General features: G+C 44.2%; 1 protein-coding gene across 1 annotated transcript in view; it reads left to right on the forward strand.

The window, feature by feature from the left end:
- Nucleotides 1-18,293, forward strand: part of LOC135522932 (reversion-inducing cysteine-rich protein with Kazal motifs-like) — a 97,899-nt gene extending 79,606 nt beyond the window's left edge. The window contains exons 16-21 of the mRNA XM_064949648.1: nucleotides 3,487-3,658; nucleotides 7,064-7,259; nucleotides 10,558-10,768; nucleotides 11,631-11,704; nucleotides 12,743-12,898; nucleotides 16,659-18,293. Coding sequence (XP_064805720.1) covers nucleotides 3,487-3,658; nucleotides 7,064-7,259; nucleotides 10,558-10,768; nucleotides 11,631-11,704; nucleotides 12,743-12,898; nucleotides 16,659-16,886 — 1,037 coding nt within the window. The 3' untranslated portion in view covers nucleotides 16,887-18,293. The remainder of the gene's footprint in view (nucleotides 1-3,486; nucleotides 3,659-7,063; nucleotides 7,260-10,557; nucleotides 10,769-11,630; nucleotides 11,705-12,742; nucleotides 12,899-16,658) is intronic.
- Nucleotides 18,294-21,681: the final 3,388 nt, after the last annotated feature.

Here is a 21,681-nt window from a genome sequence, read left to right on the forward strand (position 1 = left end):
GAAGTTACCTGTGGCGCTGATGTTTATGTCGAGGTATGTATCGTTTTTTGTGTGCCCAATCAGCAAACAGTAGACATTTGACTTCAGATTCTAGTAGGGTGCTGCAGACTGTTCTAGTGCCCTCGCCAATTTGTTAATATATAGGTTGAAGAGTGTGGGGCTTAAGCTGCATCCCTGTCTCTCCCCACGGCGCTGTGGAAGGAAATGTGCGTGTTTTTTGCCAATTTTAACCTCACACTTATTGTTTGTGTACATAGATTTGATAATGTCGTATAATGTCGTAAAATCACTGAAGTTGGAGACTTTTATCTCCCTCACCAACTTCAAACATCAGCTATCTGAGCAGCTAACCGATCGCTGCAGCTGTACATAATCTATTGGTAAATAGCCCACCCATTTTCACCTACCTCATCGCCACAGTTTTTATTTATTTACTTTTCTGCTCTTTTGCACACCAATATATCTACCTGTACATGTTAATCTGCAATATTGCAATTATTCGCCTACCTCCTCATGCCTTTTGCACACATTGTATATAGACTCCCCTTTTTTTCTACTGTGTTATTGACTTGTTAATTGTTTACTCCATGTGTAACTCTGTGTTGTCTGTTCACACTGCTATGCTTTATCTTGGCCAGGTCGCAGTTGCAAATGAGAACTTGTTCTCAACTAGCCTACCTGGTTAAATAAAGGTGAAATAAAAAATTAAAAAATAAATAAAAATTAAAATTAAAATTTAATCACACATGCAAGATAGCAAATTAAAGCGACACTTGTTGTGAATCCAGCCAACATGTCAGATTTCAAAAAGGCTTTTCAGCAAAAGCAAACAATGCTATTATCTGAGGATAGCACCTCTGTAAACAAAGAGAGAATAGCATATTTCAACCCTGCAGGCGCGACACAAAAGGCATAAATAAAAAATATAATTCATGCCTTACCTTTGACAAGCTTATTTTGTTGGCACTCCGAAATGTCCCATAAACATCACAAATGGTCCTTTTGTTAGATTCATTCCATCGATATATATCCAAAATGTCAATTTATTTGGCGCGTTTGATCCAGAAAAACACCGGTTCCAACTTGCGCAACGTGACTACAAAATATCTCAAAAGTTACCTGTACTTTGCCAAAACATTTCAAACTACTTTTGTAATACAACTTTGGGTATTTTTTAACTTACATAATCGATACAATTGAAGACGGGATGATCTGTGTTCAATACAGGAGGAAAACAAACTGTAGCTCACTTTCTGGTCACGTGCCTCTATCTAACAGTACACTTCAAGTGACCCTCGTTCAAGATGGCCGTACTTCTTCATTACACAAAGGAAAAACCTCAACCAATTTCTAAAGACTGTTGACATCCAGTGGAAGCGATAGGAACTGCAAGACGGTCCCTTAGAAATCTGGATTCTCATTGAAAAGAGAGTGACCTAAAAAAAAAATCTAAATGGTTTGTCTTCAGGGTTTCACCTGCTAAATAAGTTCTGTTATACTCACAGACATGATTCAAACAGTTTTAGTTCTATCTATTCTAATCTACTAATAATATGCATATCTTATCTTCTGGGGATGAGTAGCAGGCAGTTGAATCTGGGCATGCATTTCATCGGGACGTGAAAATACTGCCCCCTGTCACCAAGAAGTTAATAGTTGATTCTAAGATTGGTATTGGATCATGTCTATGTTTTTGCTGTTTGTTCTCTGGGTCTGTCAGGATTTGGCCAGGGTTGTTCCGGTTTTTGGTCACTAGATGCCCCCATTGTGCTTTTTTGACCTTTTGCTTTCCCTTGATCCCCATTATTATTTGCACCTGTGCCTCGTTTTTCCCTGATTGTATTTAAACCCTTAGTTTCCCTCAGTTCTTTGCTCTGTGTTTGTATGTTAGCACCCAGCCCTAGTATTCTGTGAACTCTTGTTGATTCCGGTGGACGCTCTTGTGGAATTCTGTTTTTTTGTTCTTGTTTATTTATTTTTGAGTATCTTTTGAGGCTTTTTATGCTATACCTACCACCTTGTGGATTAACCTTTTTGTCTTGGAGGATTACCTTGTGGATTACCTTGTTCTTGTGGAATTCCTTTTGAGGTTGTGGAGTTACATGTTTTCCTGAAGGACTTCACTTCTGTCTGCCTCATCTTCTGGGTTCTGCCGACTATTCGTGGCTCAGTTGGTTAAGTGACTGTTTCTCACTCCGGAGACCCGGGTTCGTAACCGGGTCCTGACAGGGTCTCTATGTTTTTGGTTGGATAGGTTTCTCAATTTCTTTCTTAAGTTATTGCATTCTTCATCAAACCATTTGTCATTGTTGTTAATTTTCTTAGGTTGTCTGCTTGAAATGTTTTGATTTGATAGGGAAGCTGATTTCTACTGCCAAGTTTACACCTTCACTATTACAGTGAAAATATTTTGTCCAGGAAGTTGTCCAAAAAGGGATTGAATTTGTTGTTGCCTAATTACTTTCCTTCGATCTATAGCATTTCTTAATATTATTAAAATCAAATCAAATGTATTTATATAGCCCTTTGTACATCAGCTGATATCTCAAAGTGCTGTACAGAAACCAGCCTAAAACCCCAAACATTATTCAGTTCCTTTTGCTCTGATGCCTCATGATTGAGTATTGCTCTGTTCAAGTAGACTGGTGATTTTGCTGTGGTCTGATAGGGGTGTCAGTGGGCTGACTGTGAAAGCTCTGAGAGACTCTGGGTTGAGGTCAGTGATAAAGTAATCTACAGTACTACTGCCAAGAGATGAGCTATAGGTGTACCTACATGTACATGCCTAGCGTGCGACAGAGCTGCAGGAGTTGTGACCCACTTTGTTGGTTATTTTCTCGTAGTTGTGTCTAGGGGGGCATATGGGGGAAGGAATGCTGTCACCTCCAGGCAGGTGTTTGTCCCCCTGTGTGCTGAGGGTGTCAGGCTCTTGTCGAGTTCTGGAATTTAGGTCGCCATAGACTAGTACATGTCCCTGGGCCTGGAAATAATCGATTTCCCCTTCCAGGATGGAGAAGCTGTCTTCATTGAAGTATGGGAATTCTAGTGGGGGGATATAGGTAGCACACAGGAGGACATTTTTCTCTGTGATAATTTCCTTTTAAGCCAAATGTAAAATGTTCCTGTTTTGATTAATTTAATGGAGTGACTAAGGTCTGCTCTATACCAAGTTAGCATACCCCCTGAGTCCCTTCCCTGTTTCACACCTGGTAGTTTGGTGGACGGGACTACTAGCTCTCTGTAACCTAGAGGGCAACTAGTGGGTCCGTCTCCTCTATACCAGGTTCCTTGCAGGATGACAATGTCTGTATTTCTGATTTCTTTGGCGAAGTCCAGGTTCTTGCTCTTTAGGCCAAAGGCAGATGACCTCAGGCCTTGGATATTCCAGGATGATATAGTGAAGACTTTGTGTTCCATAAACTGTCCAATGTTGTTAGTCGTGTGGTTTGGCCTCAGACCAGTTACTCTCTCTATCTCTCTCTATAGGGCTCCCGTGTGGCTGCCCTGACCGTTTTGTGCCGGTGTGTGCCCGTAACGGCCGCACCTACCCTAGTGCCTGTGTGGCCCGCTGCATGGACTTCAAAGACGACCAGTTTGTGTTTGGCCACTGCCGCAGCAGTGACCCCTGCTCCCCCAGCCCCTGCCAGAGGAACCAGAGGTGAGACACTGTCCTGACCAGCGTTGGAGCTCTTTCTTCCTCACCACATTCCTTCCATCCTTCAACCATTTGTTTACTGGCATAATAACTGATCGAACACTATTGGATAGGTGAATGCAAAAATCTCCCACTATGTACATTGGCTTTCACCTATCCAATCAGGTGTGATTAATGATTACTTCAAGAAAGGGAGGGAGGAAGGATGCATTTTTTTACAGGATGCTATTTCTCTCCGAACAGAGGCCTTGAGCCCTGATCCTATTCCACCTCAGTCGACTAGCCCTGATCCTATTCCACCTCAGCAGACTAGCCCTGATCCTATTCCACCTCAGTCGACTAGCCCTGATCCTATTCCACCTCAGTCGACTAGCCCTGATCCTATTCCACCTCAGTCGACTAGCCCTGATCCTATTCCACCTCAGTCGACTAGCCCTGATCCTATTCCACCTCAGTCGACTAGCCCTGATCCTATTCCACCTCAGTCGACTAGCCCTGATCCTATTCCACCTCAGCAGACTAGCCCTGATCCTATTCCACCTCAGAAGACTAGCCCTGATCCTATTCCACCTCAGTAGACTAGCCCTGATCCTATCCCACCTTAGAAGACTAGCCCTGATCCTATCCCACCTTAGAAGACTAGCCCTGATCCTATTCCACCTCAGCAGACTAGCCCTGATCCTATTCCACCTCAGCAGACTAGCCCTGATCCTATTCCACCTCAGCAGACTAGCCCTGATCCTATTCCACCTCAGCAGACTAGCCCTGATCCTATTCCACCTCAGAGGACTAGCCCTGATCCTATTCCACCTCAGCAGACTAGCCCTGATCCTATTCCACCTCAGCAGACTAGCCCTGATCCTATTCCACCTCAGCAGACTAGCCCTGATCCTATTCCACCTCAGAGGACTAGCCCTGATCCTATTCCACCTCAGCAGACTAGCCCTGATCCTATTCCACCTCAGCGGACTAGCCCTGATCCTATTCCACCTCAGCGGACTAGCCCTGATCCTATTCCACCTCAGTCGACGTTTGTTATTTCCTCTCTTGATAAATCCTATTTTCCTTCACCCTGCTTCACTCTTTCTTCAAATCTCCCTCACATTTCCCCGTCTCCAGTGGTGACGGACAGTCTGGTTGTTTGTTCAGGTGTGACCAGGCTGCGTCCGCCCTGTGGTTGCCAGCGGTATCTCTGTCATAAGGCACACCGGTATGGGGTGTGCTGTTGTAACCCTCCTATCCGGAATCGCCTTGAGCTCCCAAAGCCCTGAGACTCTCAACTCTTCCCCAGGCAGCATCATTGATCTAACATCACTCCAAACAACACCAAATACAGCGTTGGTCGGTCGTTACCTCACTTCTGACCCTCAGGGGGGCAAACATACAGCCCAGGGGTCATTTTCTGCTCCCCTACAGCCACCATTTCTCTGTGCTGTAACAGAAATAGAGTCCTTAAGGAATGGGGCTCTGTGCTATTTGTCTTAATCTGTGTCACGTGGTTCACTAGCTCGTCAGTGACCCCAAGCGCACAATGTGATCTGGGCAGCAGGTAGCCTAGTGGTTAGAGCGTTGGACTAGTAACCGAAAGGTTGCAAGATCGAATCCCTGAGCTGACAAGTTAAAAATATGTCGATCTGCCCCTGAACAGGCAGTTAACCCACTGTTCCGAGGCCGTCATTGAAAATAAGAATTTGTTCTTCACTGACTTGCCTGGTTAAATAAAGGTTAAATAAAATACATAAAAATGGTTTCTTAGGACACTCCCTAAACACACATTGTTAATAAGGACACTCCCTAAACACACATTGTTAATAAAGACACACTCTCTAAACACACATTGTTAATAAGGACACTCCCTAAACATCAGAGTCTCTATAGTAACCTGTTGATGTCATCCTATCATCAGAGTCTCTATAGTAACCTGTTGATGTCATCATATCATCAGAGTCTCTATAGTAACCCGTTGATGTCATCCTATCGTCAGAGTCTCTATAGTAACCCTTTGATGTCATCCTATCACCAGAGTCTCTATAGTAACCCGTTGATGTCATCCTATCATCAGTCTCTATAGTCACCCATTGATGTCATCCTATCATCAGTCTCTATAGTAACCCGTTGATGTCATCCTATCATCAGTCTCTATAGTAACCCGTTGATGTCATCCTATCATCAGTCTCTATAGTAACCCGTTGATGTCATCCTATCATCAATCTCTATAGTAACCCGTTGATGTCATCCTATCATCAGTCTCTATAGTAACCCGTTGATGTCATTCTATCATCAGTCTCTATAGTAACCCGTTGATGTCATCCTATCATCAGTCTCTATAGTCACCCATTGATGTCATCCTATCATCAGTCTCTATGGTAACCCGTTGATGTCATCCTATCATCAGTCTCTATAGTAACCCTTTGATGTCATCCTATCATCAGTCTCTATAGTAACCCATTGATGTCATCCTATCATCAGTCTCTATAGTCACCCATTGATGTCATCCTATCATCAGTCTCTATGGTAACCCGTTGATGTCATCCTATCATCAGTCTCTATAGTAACCCGTTGATGTCATCCTATCATCAGTCTCTATAGTAACCCGTTGATGTCATCCTATCATCAGTCTCTATAGTAACCCGCTGATGTCATCCTATCATCAGTCTCTATAGTAACCCATTGATGTCATCCTATCATCAGTCTCTATAGTAACCCGTTGATGTCATCCTATCATCAGTCTCTATAGTAACCCGTTGATGTCATCCTATCATCAGAGTCTCTATAGTAACCCGTTGATGTCATCCTATCATCAGAGTCTCTATAGTAACCCGTTGATGTCATCCTATCATCAGTCTCTATAGTAACCCGTTGATGTCATCCTATCATCAGTCTCTATAGTAACCCGTTGATGTCATCAGAGTCTCTATAGTAACCTGTTGATGTCATCCTATCATCAGTCTCTATAGTAACCCGTTGATGTCATCCTATCATCAGTCTCTATAGTAACCCTTTGATGTCATCCTATCATCAGTCTCTATAGTAACCTGTTGATGTCATCCTATCATCAGAGTCTCTATAGTAACCCGTTGATGTCATCCTATCATCAGTCTCTATAGTAACCTGTTGATGTCATCCTATCATCAGTCTCTATAGTAACCTGTTGATGTCATCCTATCATCAGTCTCTATAGTAACCTGTTGATGTCTGCAGTGAGAATGATACACAGTCGGGTACACTACTTTACAGTCATTCGGTGCTCAACTCAAAGCAAAGGCTCCACGCTACATTGAAAATAATAGTATTGTACACTGATGGAAGTCATAGATGGAATACGTCACGTGTTTGTTTTTTTTTTAAGTACTTAAAACAATGACGTAAATGAACCCCTTTTCCTCTCGTCTTCCCATTGGTCCACAGGTGTATCACCAACCGTAGAGTGTGCCTTACAGACATGGCTGACTACCCCTGTCCTCAGTTTGAGTGTGTGGGTCGCCCCTCAGGTTGTGACAAGAGCCACGTGGACCCAGCATGTGACACAGACAACGTGGAACATCCCAACCTCTGTCAGCTCCTCCTGATGAGAAAGACCTTGGCCTATATGGGCCACTGTCAGGTACAATTTGACATTCATGTCAGTTACGCTTTTAGTCAAAGCAATGTTCTGAAGTAGAAAATGTTTTTATCATTCAGTCAATAGATATAATTCATCGGCCATTTGAGAAGCAGCCTGAAACTAAACAAATTTAGTTTCGGGAGACGGGTGACCAATATTGAGTCAATCACACAGAGATCACCCTGTTTATAGAGCCTCAGAAAAGCTTCTCTCTGTTTGTGGTCATGAACGCTTAAATTAAGAACCTGCTTAGATCTGTCAGAGGCATGACGACATGTCCCAGCTGTTAGCAATACAGACATACACATTACACATTTCAATACCATACTTTCAGTAAGTGACGGAGTGTCTTTGTACCTTGGATTATGAGAGGAGGCAGATATCCTAGCCCACCGAAAGCTGAAATCAAAATGAAATCAAATGTTATTTGTCACATGCAACAGAATACAACAGAATAGAGCCTTACCGTGAAATACTTACTTACGAGCCCCTAACCAACAATACAGTAACACAATAAAATAACAATAACGAGGCTATATACAGGGAATACTGGTGCCGAGTCAGTGTGCGGGGGTACAGGTTAGTCGAGGTGATTTGTACATGTAGGTAGGGGTAAAGTGACTATGTATAGATAATAAACAGCAAGTAGCAGCAGTATGAAAACAAAGGGGGGGGGGGTCAATGTAAATAGTCCAGGTGGCCATTTGATGAACTGTTCAGTAGTCTTATGGCTTGGGGGGAGAAGCCATTGAGGAGCCTCTTGGACCTAGACTTGGAGCTCCGGTACCGCTTGCCGTGCGGAAGCAGAGAAAACAGTCTATGACTTGGGTGACTGGAGTCTTTGACCATTTCTTGGGCCTTCCCTCTGTAGCTCCTTATGGTCAGATGCCGAGCAGTTGCCATAGCAGGCGGTGATGCAACCGGTCAGGATGCTCTCGATGGTGCGGCTGTAGAAGTTTTTGAGGATCTGAGGACCAATGCCAAATCTTTTCAGTCTCCTGAAGTGGAAAAGGTGTTGTTCTATCCTCTTCACGACTGTCTTGGTGTGTTTGGACCATGATAAAAGTTTGTTGGTGATGTGGACACTCTCAACCTGCTCCACTACAGCCCCATCGATGAGATTGGGGTCATGTTCATCCCTCCTTTTCCTGTAGTCGACCATCATGTCCTTTGTCTTGCTCACGTTGAGTGAGAGGTTGTTGTCCCGGCACCACACTGCCAGGACAACTACACTGGTTGTTGTCCTGGCACCACAGGTCTCTGACCTCCTCCCTATAGGCTGTCACATTGTTGTCTGTGATCACTGTTGTGTCGTCAGCAAACGTAATGTTGGTGTTGGAGTTGTGCTTGGCCACGCAGTCGTGAGTGAACAGGGAGCACCAGTGAGGGGCCCCGGTGTTGAGGATCAGCTGTGTTGTTACCTACCCTTACCACCTGGAGTGCAGCCCATCAAGAAGTCCAGGATCCAGTTGCAGAGGGAGGTGTTTAGTCCCAGGGTCCTTAGCTTAACGATGAGCTTGGAGGGTACTATGATGTTGAATGCTGAGCTGAAGTCAATGAACAGCATTCTCACATCGGTGTTCCTTTTGTACAGGAGGGAAAAGGCAGTGTGGACAATCTCCTAAAGTATTGTCTAATAAACTCATATGTTGCATTCAGGTTCTTAGTCTTTCCACACGTGCAGACACATGCATCTCCTGTTTAGGACTGTGTATGTACGTATATGATACACCCGAAATCTCCCCCCCCCCATGTTTGTTTGTGTGTGTCTGTTTCTTTGTGAATGTTGAGAAACTCTGCAGTGGTTGAATTAGAGTGGTTTGTAAGTGATTAGGACCTGGTGGGATCATGTTTCTCCTTGCGGTAGGTCGCAGCGTCGGCCTGATGGCGTCTCACCTCAGTAACTCTCAGTGGAAAAGGCCGGATCGGGTTATACAGTTGAAGTCGGAAGTTTAAAAACATGTTTTGGTTATGTATTTCTTATGCCTCGAGCAGAGTATGGAGGGGCCTCAAGCAAATAAATGATTTACAAAAATAATATATACAGTTGAAGTCAGAAGTTTACATAAACTTAGGTTGGAGTCGTTAAAACTCGTTTTTCAACCACTCCACAAATTTCTTATTAACAAACTATAGTTTTGGCAAGTCGGTTAGGGCATCTACTTTGTGCATGACACAAGTAATTTTTCAAACAACTGTTGACAGACAGATTATTTCACTTATAATTCACTGTATCACAATTTCAGTGGGTCAGAAGTTTACATACACTAAGTTGACTGTGCCTTTAAACAGCTTGGAAAATTCCAGAAAATGATGTCATGGCTTTAGAAGCTTCTTATAGGGTAATTGACATCATTTGAGTCAATTGGAGGTGTACCTGTGGATTAATTTCAAGGCCTACATTCAAACAAAGTGCCTCTTTGCTTGACATCATGGGAATATCAAAAGAAATCAGCCAAGACTTTATAAAATAAAATTGTAGACCTCCACAATTCTGGTTCTTCTTTGGGAGCAATTTCCAAAGGCCTGAAGGTACCACATTCATCTGTACAAACACATACTAATTGAGTGTATGAAAACTTCTGACCCACTGGGAATGTGATGAAAGAAATAAAAGCTGAAATAAATCATTCTCTCTACTATTATTCTGACATTTCACATTCTAAAAATAAAGTGGTGATCCTAACTGACCGAAGACAGGGAATTTTTACTTGGATTAAATTGTGAAAACTGAGTTTAAATGTATTTGGCTAAGGTGTATGTAAACTTCCCGACTTCAACTGTATATCCATTTAACGTCAACGACACCCCATTAAAATACCCACTTTAGGCCCGGTGTCAAGTCACCAAACCAAGAGCCTCGCAATTAGCCAATAAACCCGCCCACTCTCTGTGTATTCCTGAGACCGTGAATAAAGGGTACATGAGAAGAAAGGAACATCGATGTGTTGTGAAATCTGTGAAAGTTTTGTAATGTTTAAAAAATTGTAAAACTGCCTTAATTTATTTCTGGACCCCAGGAAGAGTAGCTGCTGCCTTGGTAGATGGATGTGAACGATTCATCTGGATGTGAACGATTCATCTGGATGTGAATGATTCAATGAATGTGAATGATTTATCTGGATGTGAATGATTCAATGAATGTGAATGATAACATCTGGATGTGAACGATTCATCTGGATGTGAATGATTCAATGAATGTGAATGATTCAATGAATGTGAATGATAACATCTGGATGTGAACGATTCATCTGGATGTGAGTGATTCATCATTATACTGTATGTGTGTTCTATGCAGGACGCCTGTAAAAGGGCTCGGCCCGTGTGCGGCCACAATGGCGAAACATACAACACGGTGTGCGAGGCCTACTCGGACCGCGTTGCCGTGGACTACCAGGGGCGGTGCCATGCCGTGGGGGCGGTGGCAGAGTTTGCCTCTGACTCAGGCTGTGACATGATCCCCTGCCCCGCCCTGTCCACCCCGGGCTGCATCCCTGTCACACCACCTGGTCAGTACAATAGAGACAGAAATGATATCATATATAATGTTCTATTAATGCTATGGTCAGTACACTCAGTGACCTGTTCACAGGACGATCTACCTGTCCCAGACCTGCTGTTTTCAACTCTCTAGAGATAGCAGGAGCGGTAGAGATACTCTTAATGATCGGCTATGAAAAGCCAACTGACATTTACTCCTGAGGTGCTGACTTGCTGCACCCTCGACAACCACTGTGATCATTATTATTTGACCATGCTGGTCATTTATGAACATTTGAGGCTGAGTTTCTGTACAGCACTTTGTGACATCAGCTGATGTAAGAAGGGCTTTATAAATACATTTGATTGATTGAACCACATTCACTTTGTCATATACACTCAGTGGCCAGTTTATTAGGTACACCACCCTGTTCATGAAAATGGTTCGCTCCTACAGACGGGGAGTCATGTGGCCGTAGCTTGTTATATAAATCAGGCAGACAGGCATCGAGGCATTCAGTTACTGTTCAATTGAACGTTAGAATGGGCAAAATGAGTGACTAGCCAACTGTCAACGTGGTATGATCATTGGTGCCACGCTGCCTGGTGTCAACGATACAAGAGAGTAGCGGTGGAGTAATGATGAGGGGAATGTTGTCCTGGCACAATTGAGCAACGTTTCCATGCCACGAAGAATTTGGCCTGTTCTGGAGGCAAAGGGTGGTGGGTACGACCCAGTACCAGATGGGTGTACCTAATATACGGGCCACTGAGTGTAAATCTCTGTTATACTTATGATTTTTTCTACATGGGAACACAAGTCAGATTCAGATATTGTTTTGATTGACACCTATCCTCTGACCCCTGACCTCTTGGTGCTCCACCTATCAGGCGCCTGCTGTCCTCTGTGCGCGGGCATGCTGCAGATCCTGTGGAACAAGGAGCAAATGAAAGTCTTCGCTAAGGTCAGAACCGTCTGCCATGCGCCTCAACTATCTGGGTGTGGGCCTGGGGCTTTGTTCCATTTCAGAAAAGTTGTCTCCTTCCCTCTCACTCCTTTATGGATCTGTCTAAGTCACTACAGTAACTCCACCAAGTTCAGTATGCTGTGTGCAGGTTTAGATTCCGCTAATAAAGGGCGTACAATCGTGTGTGTTAGAGCAGGGCAGGAACAAAAGCCTGCACACCCAGTTGAGTAGCTCTCCGGGAGATGGATTGGCCACCCCTGGGGCACAGGCTGTGGGTTTTGAACTGTAGTGACGCAAGACGACCACTAGAGGGAGGCATAGATATAAAATACCTAGCATCAACATTTACATTTACATTTAAGTCATTTGGCAGACGCTCTTATCCAGAGTGACTTACATCACATGCCTCCTTCTGGGATACTTAGCAAGTTTGAAATGACTCGATCGGACGCAGCTTAAAGAGCTCAGAAATGCTTTGTATACATGCTAATAACAGCTAATAAGAAATGCTTCGTATACATGCTAATAAGAAATGCTTCGTATACATGCTAATAAGAAATGCTTCGTATACATGCTAATAACAGCTAATGAAAAATGTAATTCAAAGCAGATTCATTATAAATGTGAGCTAGGGCTATTAGTCCTTAATCTCCAACACAATTATCTTATCAACGTTAAGTCTAGACCATAAGCCTGCTAATTCCAAACAAATGACCTTTGGAAATGCTTTCACGCTGAAATCATGTAGCGCTGATTAGACAACGACTCGCTCAGACCAGCCATGGAAACAGACAGCGTAGATTGTCAACCTACCCTTCATTCCCTGACAGTAGGCACTGTAAAACATTCACTGCACTTTCAACAACTGTTCACAGACACATTTCATGTTTGTTATTAAATCGGGATGAATACAATTTACTCACCACATAGAGCCAATAAACCTGTTTTTCAGTTCCGTTTTCCTCAGTCTGCAGTGAATTGAATCTCAAACTCTACATGGCTCTGGTTCTCTGTCCTGCTGGTTTGGTGTGTCAGTTGAACAGGAAGCAACCAGTGACGGTCCATGACATCTTGAGGATCCTGCGTCTCCACATCTCCGTGCCGCAGTGTGACATCTTCGGTTACCTGAGCATCGACTCAGAGATCGTCATCCTCATCGTCCCCGTGGACCAGCAGCCAACCCCACTGCAGGTAAACACACAGAAACTGAGTTCACACACTGGCTACACACTATCACACACTGGCTACACACTATCACACACTGGCTACACACTATCACACACTGGCTACACACTATCACACACTGGCTACACACTATCACACACTGGCTATACACTATCACACACTGGCTACACACTATCACACACTGGCTACACACTATCACACACTGGTTACACACTATCACACACTGGTTACACACTATCACACACTGGTTACACACTATCACACACTGGTTACACACTATCACACACTGGTCACACACTATCACACACTATCACACACTGGTCACACACTATCACACACTGGCTACACACTATCACACACTGGTCACACACTATCACACACTGGTCACACACTATCACACACTGGTCACACACTATCACACACTGGCTACACACTATCACACACTGTCTACACACTATCACACACTGGTCACACACTGGCGACACACTATCACACACTGGCGACACACTATCACACACTGGCTACACACTATCACACACTGGCTACACACTATCACACACTGGCTACACACTATCACACACTGGTTACACACTGGCTACACACTATCACACACTGGCTACACACTATCACACACTGGCTACACACTATCACACACTGGTTACACACTATCACACACTGGCTACACACTATCACACACTATCACGCAATGGTTACACACTATCACACACTGGATACACACTATCACACACTGGTTACACACTATCACACACTGGCTACAGACTATCACACACTATCACGCAATGGTTACACACTATCACACACTGGATACACACTATCACACACTGGTTACACACTATCACACACTGGCTACAGACTATCACACACTGTCACACACTATCACACAATGGTTACACACTATCACACACTGGTTACACACTATCACACACTGGATACACACTATCACACACTGGCTACACACTATCACACACTATCACACACTGGCAACACACTATCACACACTGGCTACACACTATCACACACTATCACACACTGGCTACACACTATCACACACTATGAGACACTGGCTACACACTATCACACACTGGCTACACACTATCACACACTGGCTACACACTATCACACACTGGCTACACACTATCACACACTGGCTACACACTATCACACACTGGCTACACACTGGCTTGGTTACACACTGGCTTGGCTACACACTATCACACACTGGCTACACACTATCACACACTGGCTACACACTATCACACACTGGCTACACACTATCACACACTATCACACACTGGCTACACACTATCACACACTGGCTACACACTATCACACACTGGCAACACACTATCACACACTGGCTACACACTGGCTACACACTATCACACACTGGCTACACACTATCACACACTGGCTACACACTATCACACACTGGCTACACACTGGCTACACACTATCACACACTGGCTACACACTATCACACACTGGCTACACACTATCACACACTATCACACACTGGCAACACACTATCACACACTGGCTACACACTGGCTACACACTATCACACACTGGCTACACACTATCACACACTGGCTACACACTATCACACACTGGCTACACACTATCACACACTGGCTACACACTATCACACACTGGTTACACACTGGCTTGGCTACACACTATCACACACTGGCTACACACTATCACACACTGGTTACACACTATCACACACGGGCTATACACTGGCTACACACTGTCACACACTGGCTACACACTGTCACACACTGGCTACACACTGTCACACACTGGCTACACACTGGGTATGTAACCGATGTGAAATGGCTAGCTAGTTCGCGCTCTCTCTCTGTCTCTCTCTCTTTCTCTCTCTCTCTGTCTCTCTTTCTGTCTCTCTTTCTGTCTCTCTCTCTGTCTCTCTTTCTGTATCTCTGTCTCTATCTCTCTGTCTCTCTCTCGGTCTCTGTCTCTCTCTTTCAGTCTGTCTCTCTCTCTGTCTCTCTTTCTGTCTCTCTCTGTTTATCTCTCTCTGTCTCTCTTTCTGTCTCTCTCTCTGTTTCTCTCTCTGTCTCACAGAGACCTGTCGACTGACAGGCCATTGCCCTGTTTTGTTTTGATTCTCGGTTGATCGGATGATGCATGACCTGGAACCTAATCAGCATAGCATACAGTACACCTTAGGGCCAAATCATCCCATCATGGTGTTGTGAGCATTTTTGTTTCCTACTTAGAACGGAGCCCCTTTCAGACAACACCAGCAGCATTCTCTCCCCCCTACCCTCCACCCTACCCCCGTCACTACCCCTCTACCCTACCCCCCACGCCTGTCTATAAACGCAGTGGATTACACAGTGATTACTGCAGAAAGGAGGAGGCATTTGTTAACAAGCTGAGCAGTCACACAGAGGATGTGTTTAGAGACATCTACCAGGTGTATCCATCTACCAGGTGTATCCATCTACCAGGTGTATCCATCTACCAGGTGTATCTATCTACCAGGTGTATCTATCTACCAGGTGTATCTATCTACCAGGTGTATCTATCTACCAGGTGTATCCATCTACCAGGTGTATCCATCTACCAGGTGTATCCATCTACCAGGTGTATCCATCTACCAGGTGTATCTATCTACCAGGTGTATCTATCTACCAGGTGTATCCATCTACCAGGTGTATCCATCTACCAGGTGTATCCGTCTACCAGGTGTATCCGTCTACCAGGTGTATCCGTCTACCAGGTGTATCCGTCTACCAGGTGTATCCGTCTACCAGGTGTATCCGTCTACCAGGTGTATATGTCTACCAGGTGTATCCATCTACCAGGTTGTTGCCCTTGTCCACAAACCAAACCCGGGGATTTCACCTGTTTGACGGTGACCTATACCCCTTCTTTTTATTTCTCCATTAGCCATTTTCACATGAGCTATACCAGCCAGGGAAAGTAGGCTCGGCAACGTATTCTCAGGGGGGGGGGTCAACTACAAGCCGATCTGTGGGTTTGACATAATGTTTTCATTCCAACCGCCAGTGGATTTGTTTTTTTGCGGATCAACAGCAGGGAACCTTGGGAATCCGACCCGATGCAGGACGAGTCTCAGGCAATGACTCCTAGGCAATATTTAACTGTTATTTCGAACACTACCATCTCCGGTTTTTCTCTCGAAAAATTAGATTTAATTGAGATAGGACTAACCTGGATAAACAGAAGGTTAAACAAAGATTTTCTCATGACACCAGAAACTTAGATGATGAACGAGAGACCCCCAAACCCCCGTCTCGCTGAGAGACAATCTAACTCCTCTCAGAATCTCTTTCACTCCATTGGGACTAATAATCAGACTTTTCATCTCTGCCAACAGTTCTGTCGCATCGAGTGTGAAACTCCCAATTAAGTTGGTTTTCATACCCTTTCCACCCCTTCTATTGATATCTCTGCAAAAAAAAACAGCCCAGAGCAATAATTATCGATGGAAACCAGGAAATGAAGGTTATGGACCGGCCTCCTGTCATTCTCTCCAGGAACTATTAGTCAAGAATGTGACTCACTGTCTGTAACTTTTAGGTGGTTCAATTAGGAATGTTTCATACACAAACAAAGAGCCTGGTTTGTTATGTTATAACAAAATAACGCGTTTGGATCTGCTATTTCAGAAGGGATTTAAGACCATGCATAACATCATACATGTATATGTGTGTGCGTGTGTGTGTGTGTGTGTGTGTGTATCATGTCTCAGATTGAAGCCTGCAGCATGGAGGCGGAGAAGATCGACTCACTCATCAACTACGGCAGCCCCACCCTGGTCTCCCACGTGCCTCTGTCTGCTTTCCTCACCTCCGACGTCTCCATCTCTACCATCAGGTCCACGGGATACCCCAGCTCCTCGGCCTCCTCCCTGCCCATCTTCCTCTGCCTCGCCTTGGGCCTCGTCCTCATTCTAGCTCCAGGCATAGCCGAGGCCTAGCTAGTCCCCAGTAGCCAGCCACGCCCTGGTGGCACGAGGCCTGGTGTATTGTGGACTATTCTAAGGGACCCTCTCCCAGGTCATTGCATGGCAGGAAGCATCATCCTGTAAAAGCCTTGACAATCAACCCTATAAACTCTACTGCACAAGCGTCAATCATAGACGAGAAGCTATGAGATTCATCTTGTTCCAATGACAGAGGAGACACAATCACATTCCAGCTTTGGTTCCATAGAACTCTCTATATATTGTGACAGGGAGGATTCGTTTTTTATTACACAGTGTTTTGTATCCAGTAGCTCTCTCCATCTCTAAAGCTGTGTGTGTGTGTGTGTGTGTGTGTGTGTGTGTGTGTGTGTCCTCCTTACCTTTTCCCTCGCCCACTTCTCCTCTCCCTCTCCTCTCCTCCCCTCTCCCTCACCTCCCCTCTCCTTCTCCTCCCTTCTCCTCCCCTCTCCTTCTCCTCCCCTCTCCCTCTCCTCCCCTCTCCTCCCCTAACCTTCTCCTCCCCTCTCCTTCTCCTCCCCTCTCCCTCTCCCTCTCCCTCTCCCTCTCCCTCTCCCTCTCCCTCTCCCTCTCCTCCCCTCCCTCTCCTCCCCTCTCTATCCAGGTTATGAATTTGTACTATTGTAAATAGAGAAGAAGTTGGGAGTTGCAGACTGAGACAATCTGACCGTCAGACAGGTGGAAGACAAGCATCCCCCCACTCTATAAGCTGAAAAGACACAAAAAGGGATTCCCGTTATTCCTTTAGTGTAGATAAGATATATTTAATAAAATAACAGGAACAACAGCCATGTTTTTAATGAAAATGACAATCATCACTTTACCCAGCACTGGGGTAAAACAAACGTGGGACAATATGCCTTGTATATAGTTCCCATAGAAAGCAAATGCAATAACTCTGTAATGTTGATAATAATTATTCTGAAAGAATTCTATATTTGATATGGATAAGACATGGATTGAAACGTGATTCACTATGTGCCTTTTTTATTTTTTATTTGATGTTATATTCTTGCATGATGACAATTTATTTTTTATCCAGAATGTATTGTATTTGTCCTGTCCGTTTGATTTGATGATGTTTCTATGCCTACGCAACACGAAGTGTTGTCTCCGTCGTTCTACAGTATTATCGAGGCAGCTTTGAAGCAGCAAGGGTCTTTGTAGTATTACACCTGTTTGTCTCTAAGAGTTTTTGTTTGTTTTGTTATTTTTTTGTGATATCAAATGCGTTCATATTGCCAATGTTTAGAAAGAGTAGAGATGTAGACACTTACGTAATACTTTAATCATCACTCTATTGCATCATTTTCTCGGGGCGGAGATGCCAGTACTTTGCAATGTGTAAAATGCCAACAGAATGCATATTTTAGGGAATATAAAATCCTCCAATCAAACAGACCGGTTGCTTTTTGTTTTACATTACATCATAACTCTTTTGGAATATATATATATATATAAAAAAAAAAATCATATTTCACAGGGAAGTCGAGTACTACATAAATATTACCAATCTAATCAATGTGATTTTGCTCAAGAGTGAATTAGAACTGAAACATCACAGGTTGAACTCTTCATTATCTTCCGGGACTTTCGCATTTGTTTTCCTCATCTTCCTCGTTTTCAAACGGAGAAGTTCCAAGATCCCTCCTCTCAGTTTGGTTTTGTGAGAAAGAGGCAAGGGGAGAGGACACGAGGAATCAAAGGAAAAGCCCAAAGCCCAAACCCGGCAACTCTAACATGTAATAACATACTATTACCACTAGGGGGCAGGCTGTAACAGATTAACGGAGACGAGAGTGTCTGCTTCCTCAACACTTCCTAGGTCCCCTTGTCTGTAGTGCCCCAGAAAGTGGATGAGGAAGTGGAAAGACTCTGGTGTCTGATAATGGTCTCCCCTTAAGTCTGATTTACATGATCCACTGTGTAATTAATGACCATGACAAGCACAGCCTCCATGGGTCCTCTCTCTCTCTCTCTCTCTCTCTCTCTCTCTCTCTCGCTCTCTCTCTCTCTCTCGCTCTCTCTCTCTCTCTCGTTCTCTCTTCTCCTTTCTCTCTCCCTCTTCCCTCTCTCTCTCTCTCTTCCCTCTCTCTCATCCCTCTTCCCTCTCTCTCTCGTTCTCTCTTCTTCTTTCTCTCTCCCTCTTCCCTCTCTCATCCCTCTTCCCTCTCTCTCTTCCCTCTCTCATCCCTCTTCCCTCTCTCTCTTCCCTCTCTCTCATCCCTCTTCCCTCTCTCTCTCTCTCTCTTCCCTCTCTCTCATCCCTCTTCCCTCTCTCTCTCTCTCTTCCCTCTCTCTCATCCCTCTTCCCTCTCTCTCTCTTCCCTCTCTCTCATCCCTCTTCCCTCTCTCTCTCTCTTGCTCTCTCTCGTTCTCTCTTCTTCTTTCTCTCTCCCTCTTCCCTCTCTCTCTCCCTCTTCCCTCTCTCTCTCTTCCCTCTCTCTCATCCCTCTTCCCTCTCTCTCTCTCTCCCCTCTCTCTCATCCCTCTTCCCTCTCTCTCTCTCTTCCCTCTCTCTCATCCCTCCCTCATCCCTCTTCCCTCTCTCTTATCCCTCTTCCCTCTCTCTCTCGTTCTCTCTTATTCTTTCTCTCTCCCTCTTCCCTCTCTCTCATCCCTCTTCCCTCTCTCTCTCTCTTCCCTCTCTCTCATCCCTCTTCCCCCTCTCTCTCTCTTCCCTCTCTCTCATCCCTCTTCCCCCTCTCTCTCTCTCTTCCCTCTCTCTCATCCCTCTTCCCTCTCTCTCTCTCTTCCCTCTCTCTCATCCCTCTTCCCTCCCTCATCCCTCTTCCCTCTCTCTCATCCCTCTTCCCTCTCTCTCGTTCTCTCGGATTTGGGCTTGTGTGTGTCTGCTTGAGATGTGTAAATATTTTCAGTGGGATGAACCCCTCTCGGCTCTCCCTAAGAGCAGTAATGTGATCCACTACTGAAATACCTCAACCATTGTAAGTAACAACCAGTGACCACAACCAGTGACCACTAGAACCTACTGCCCATAACAGTAATGTACTAATGCACAGATGATGTGATGAGGGTGTAATCATTAGACCAAAACGTTTTGCAACGAAGACCGTTTTGCTTCAAAACGGAAAGCGTTTTTTTTTCTCCAATTCAGGTAGGTCCTCTCCCTCTCTTTCGTTCCGTTTGCTTCCGTTCCCAGTGAAGACGCCCCTGGCTTGGGCCGTTCCCAGTGAAGACGCCCCTGGCTTGGGCAGTCATGTGATGGAGATTCCAGCGAGATCTAGGGAGGAGCGGAGATGAACCTTTTCAGGGATTTTCCAGCTTCCTGTTGTAAAGGAAGTCCGAGCGCCACTGTCTGATAATCCTAACTAGCCGAAGACACCACAGGTCACATCTACAGCCACCTGCCTCTCGAACTTTAGGAACTGCTCCTCTCTCGCTGGCTCTGTAAAGCAGTGTGGTATGTCGTCCTGTTAGATTACAGCAGAATTTATTCGATACACAGTCACTTTTCTTTCCTTTCGTGCTTATGATCATAATGGATTCAATTAATGTAACTGCTTTCAATTACAGCTCCCAAGGCTCTTTACATGGCGAGCTGTGAGTCATTTACTGTAGATCACTCATCACTGGTCATAATATCACCAGCTATAGTGATGCATGGCAGCCATTTTGTGCCAGATGGCTCGTTGTACATTAGCGGTAGCCGTGGAGAGATGAGAGATGACTAAGGTCAATACTGAGATTCCTGCTAGTGAACTCTATCCCTGAGCTCATTGTCACAATCTCTCCAGAGTGGCTCATACCTGCTTGGCAATTTACCTGCATTACAGGTTCTGCCCAAAATCATCGCTCTTGAATAGAGAAGTGATTTCTCATTCTTCCTCAGCCCTAACCCTAAATATAACGTCAAAATGCATTTATAGTACCCTTTTTTTAAACTAGGGCAAGTCAGTTAAAGAACAAATACTTATTTTCAATGACGGCCTAGGAACAGTGGGTTAACTGCCTTGTTCAGGGGCAGAATGACAGATTTCTACCTTGTCAGCTCGGAGGATTCAATCTAGCAACTTTTCAGTTGTCGCATTGCTCAGTCTACTATAATAGATCACTCCAAACAAAAGGTTCTGGATCACGTGAAGCCTTAACACTCTCCAAATAAGTAAAGTACACATTCAATTTCATGGCAGAAATTCTCATTGTTCGAAGCTGAGAAAGAGAGAGTCAGTTTAGAGCAGGTATATGATTCATCACATCCATAGTTTACAGCAGGTATAAAAGCTGCAGTGCTTGTGTGCTAGCTTCCTCAACGTTACAGAACAATGACCAATATCAATTATATCAATAATATATTATAGGAATAAATATATTATATAAATATAACAGTGTTATCTTGTGATCAAGCCGTCAATGTTTCGTCATTATTGGTGTCGTAAAAAAGGTTTAACTAACGGGTTAGCAATTAGCATGTTTGACATTTCAGTGGAACTACTACTACTATCAAATCAAAGTTTATTTGTCACGTGAAATGCTTACTTTTTGATAAGCGGTTTAGCAAAACAAGTACATCCTGTATTATCGGCATACGGCCCCCAGTTATTGGCCACCTTACTGTTTTGTTCAATTCTAAGAAATATCCGTTAAATGTTGTTCTAAAAAAGAGACACCAAAGTGTTAACTAGATAGTTAGCTGGTTGGCTAGCTTTCCGGTAAAAAAAAAAATTACTTGCCTGAAATATTTTAAATATATTTCAGAGGTAAAATGTTGGATGTTAAATGATGTGTGGTCTGTCACGCATTCACATTTTACAATATACAGTGGTCC

This window comes from Oncorhynchus masou, chromosome 30 (assembly GCF_036934945.1).
Source record: "Oncorhynchus masou masou isolate Uvic2021 chromosome 30, UVic_Omas_1.1, whole genome shotgun sequence".
Taxonomy (NCBI): Eukaryota; Metazoa; Chordata; class Actinopteri; order Salmoniformes; family Salmonidae; genus Oncorhynchus; species Oncorhynchus masou.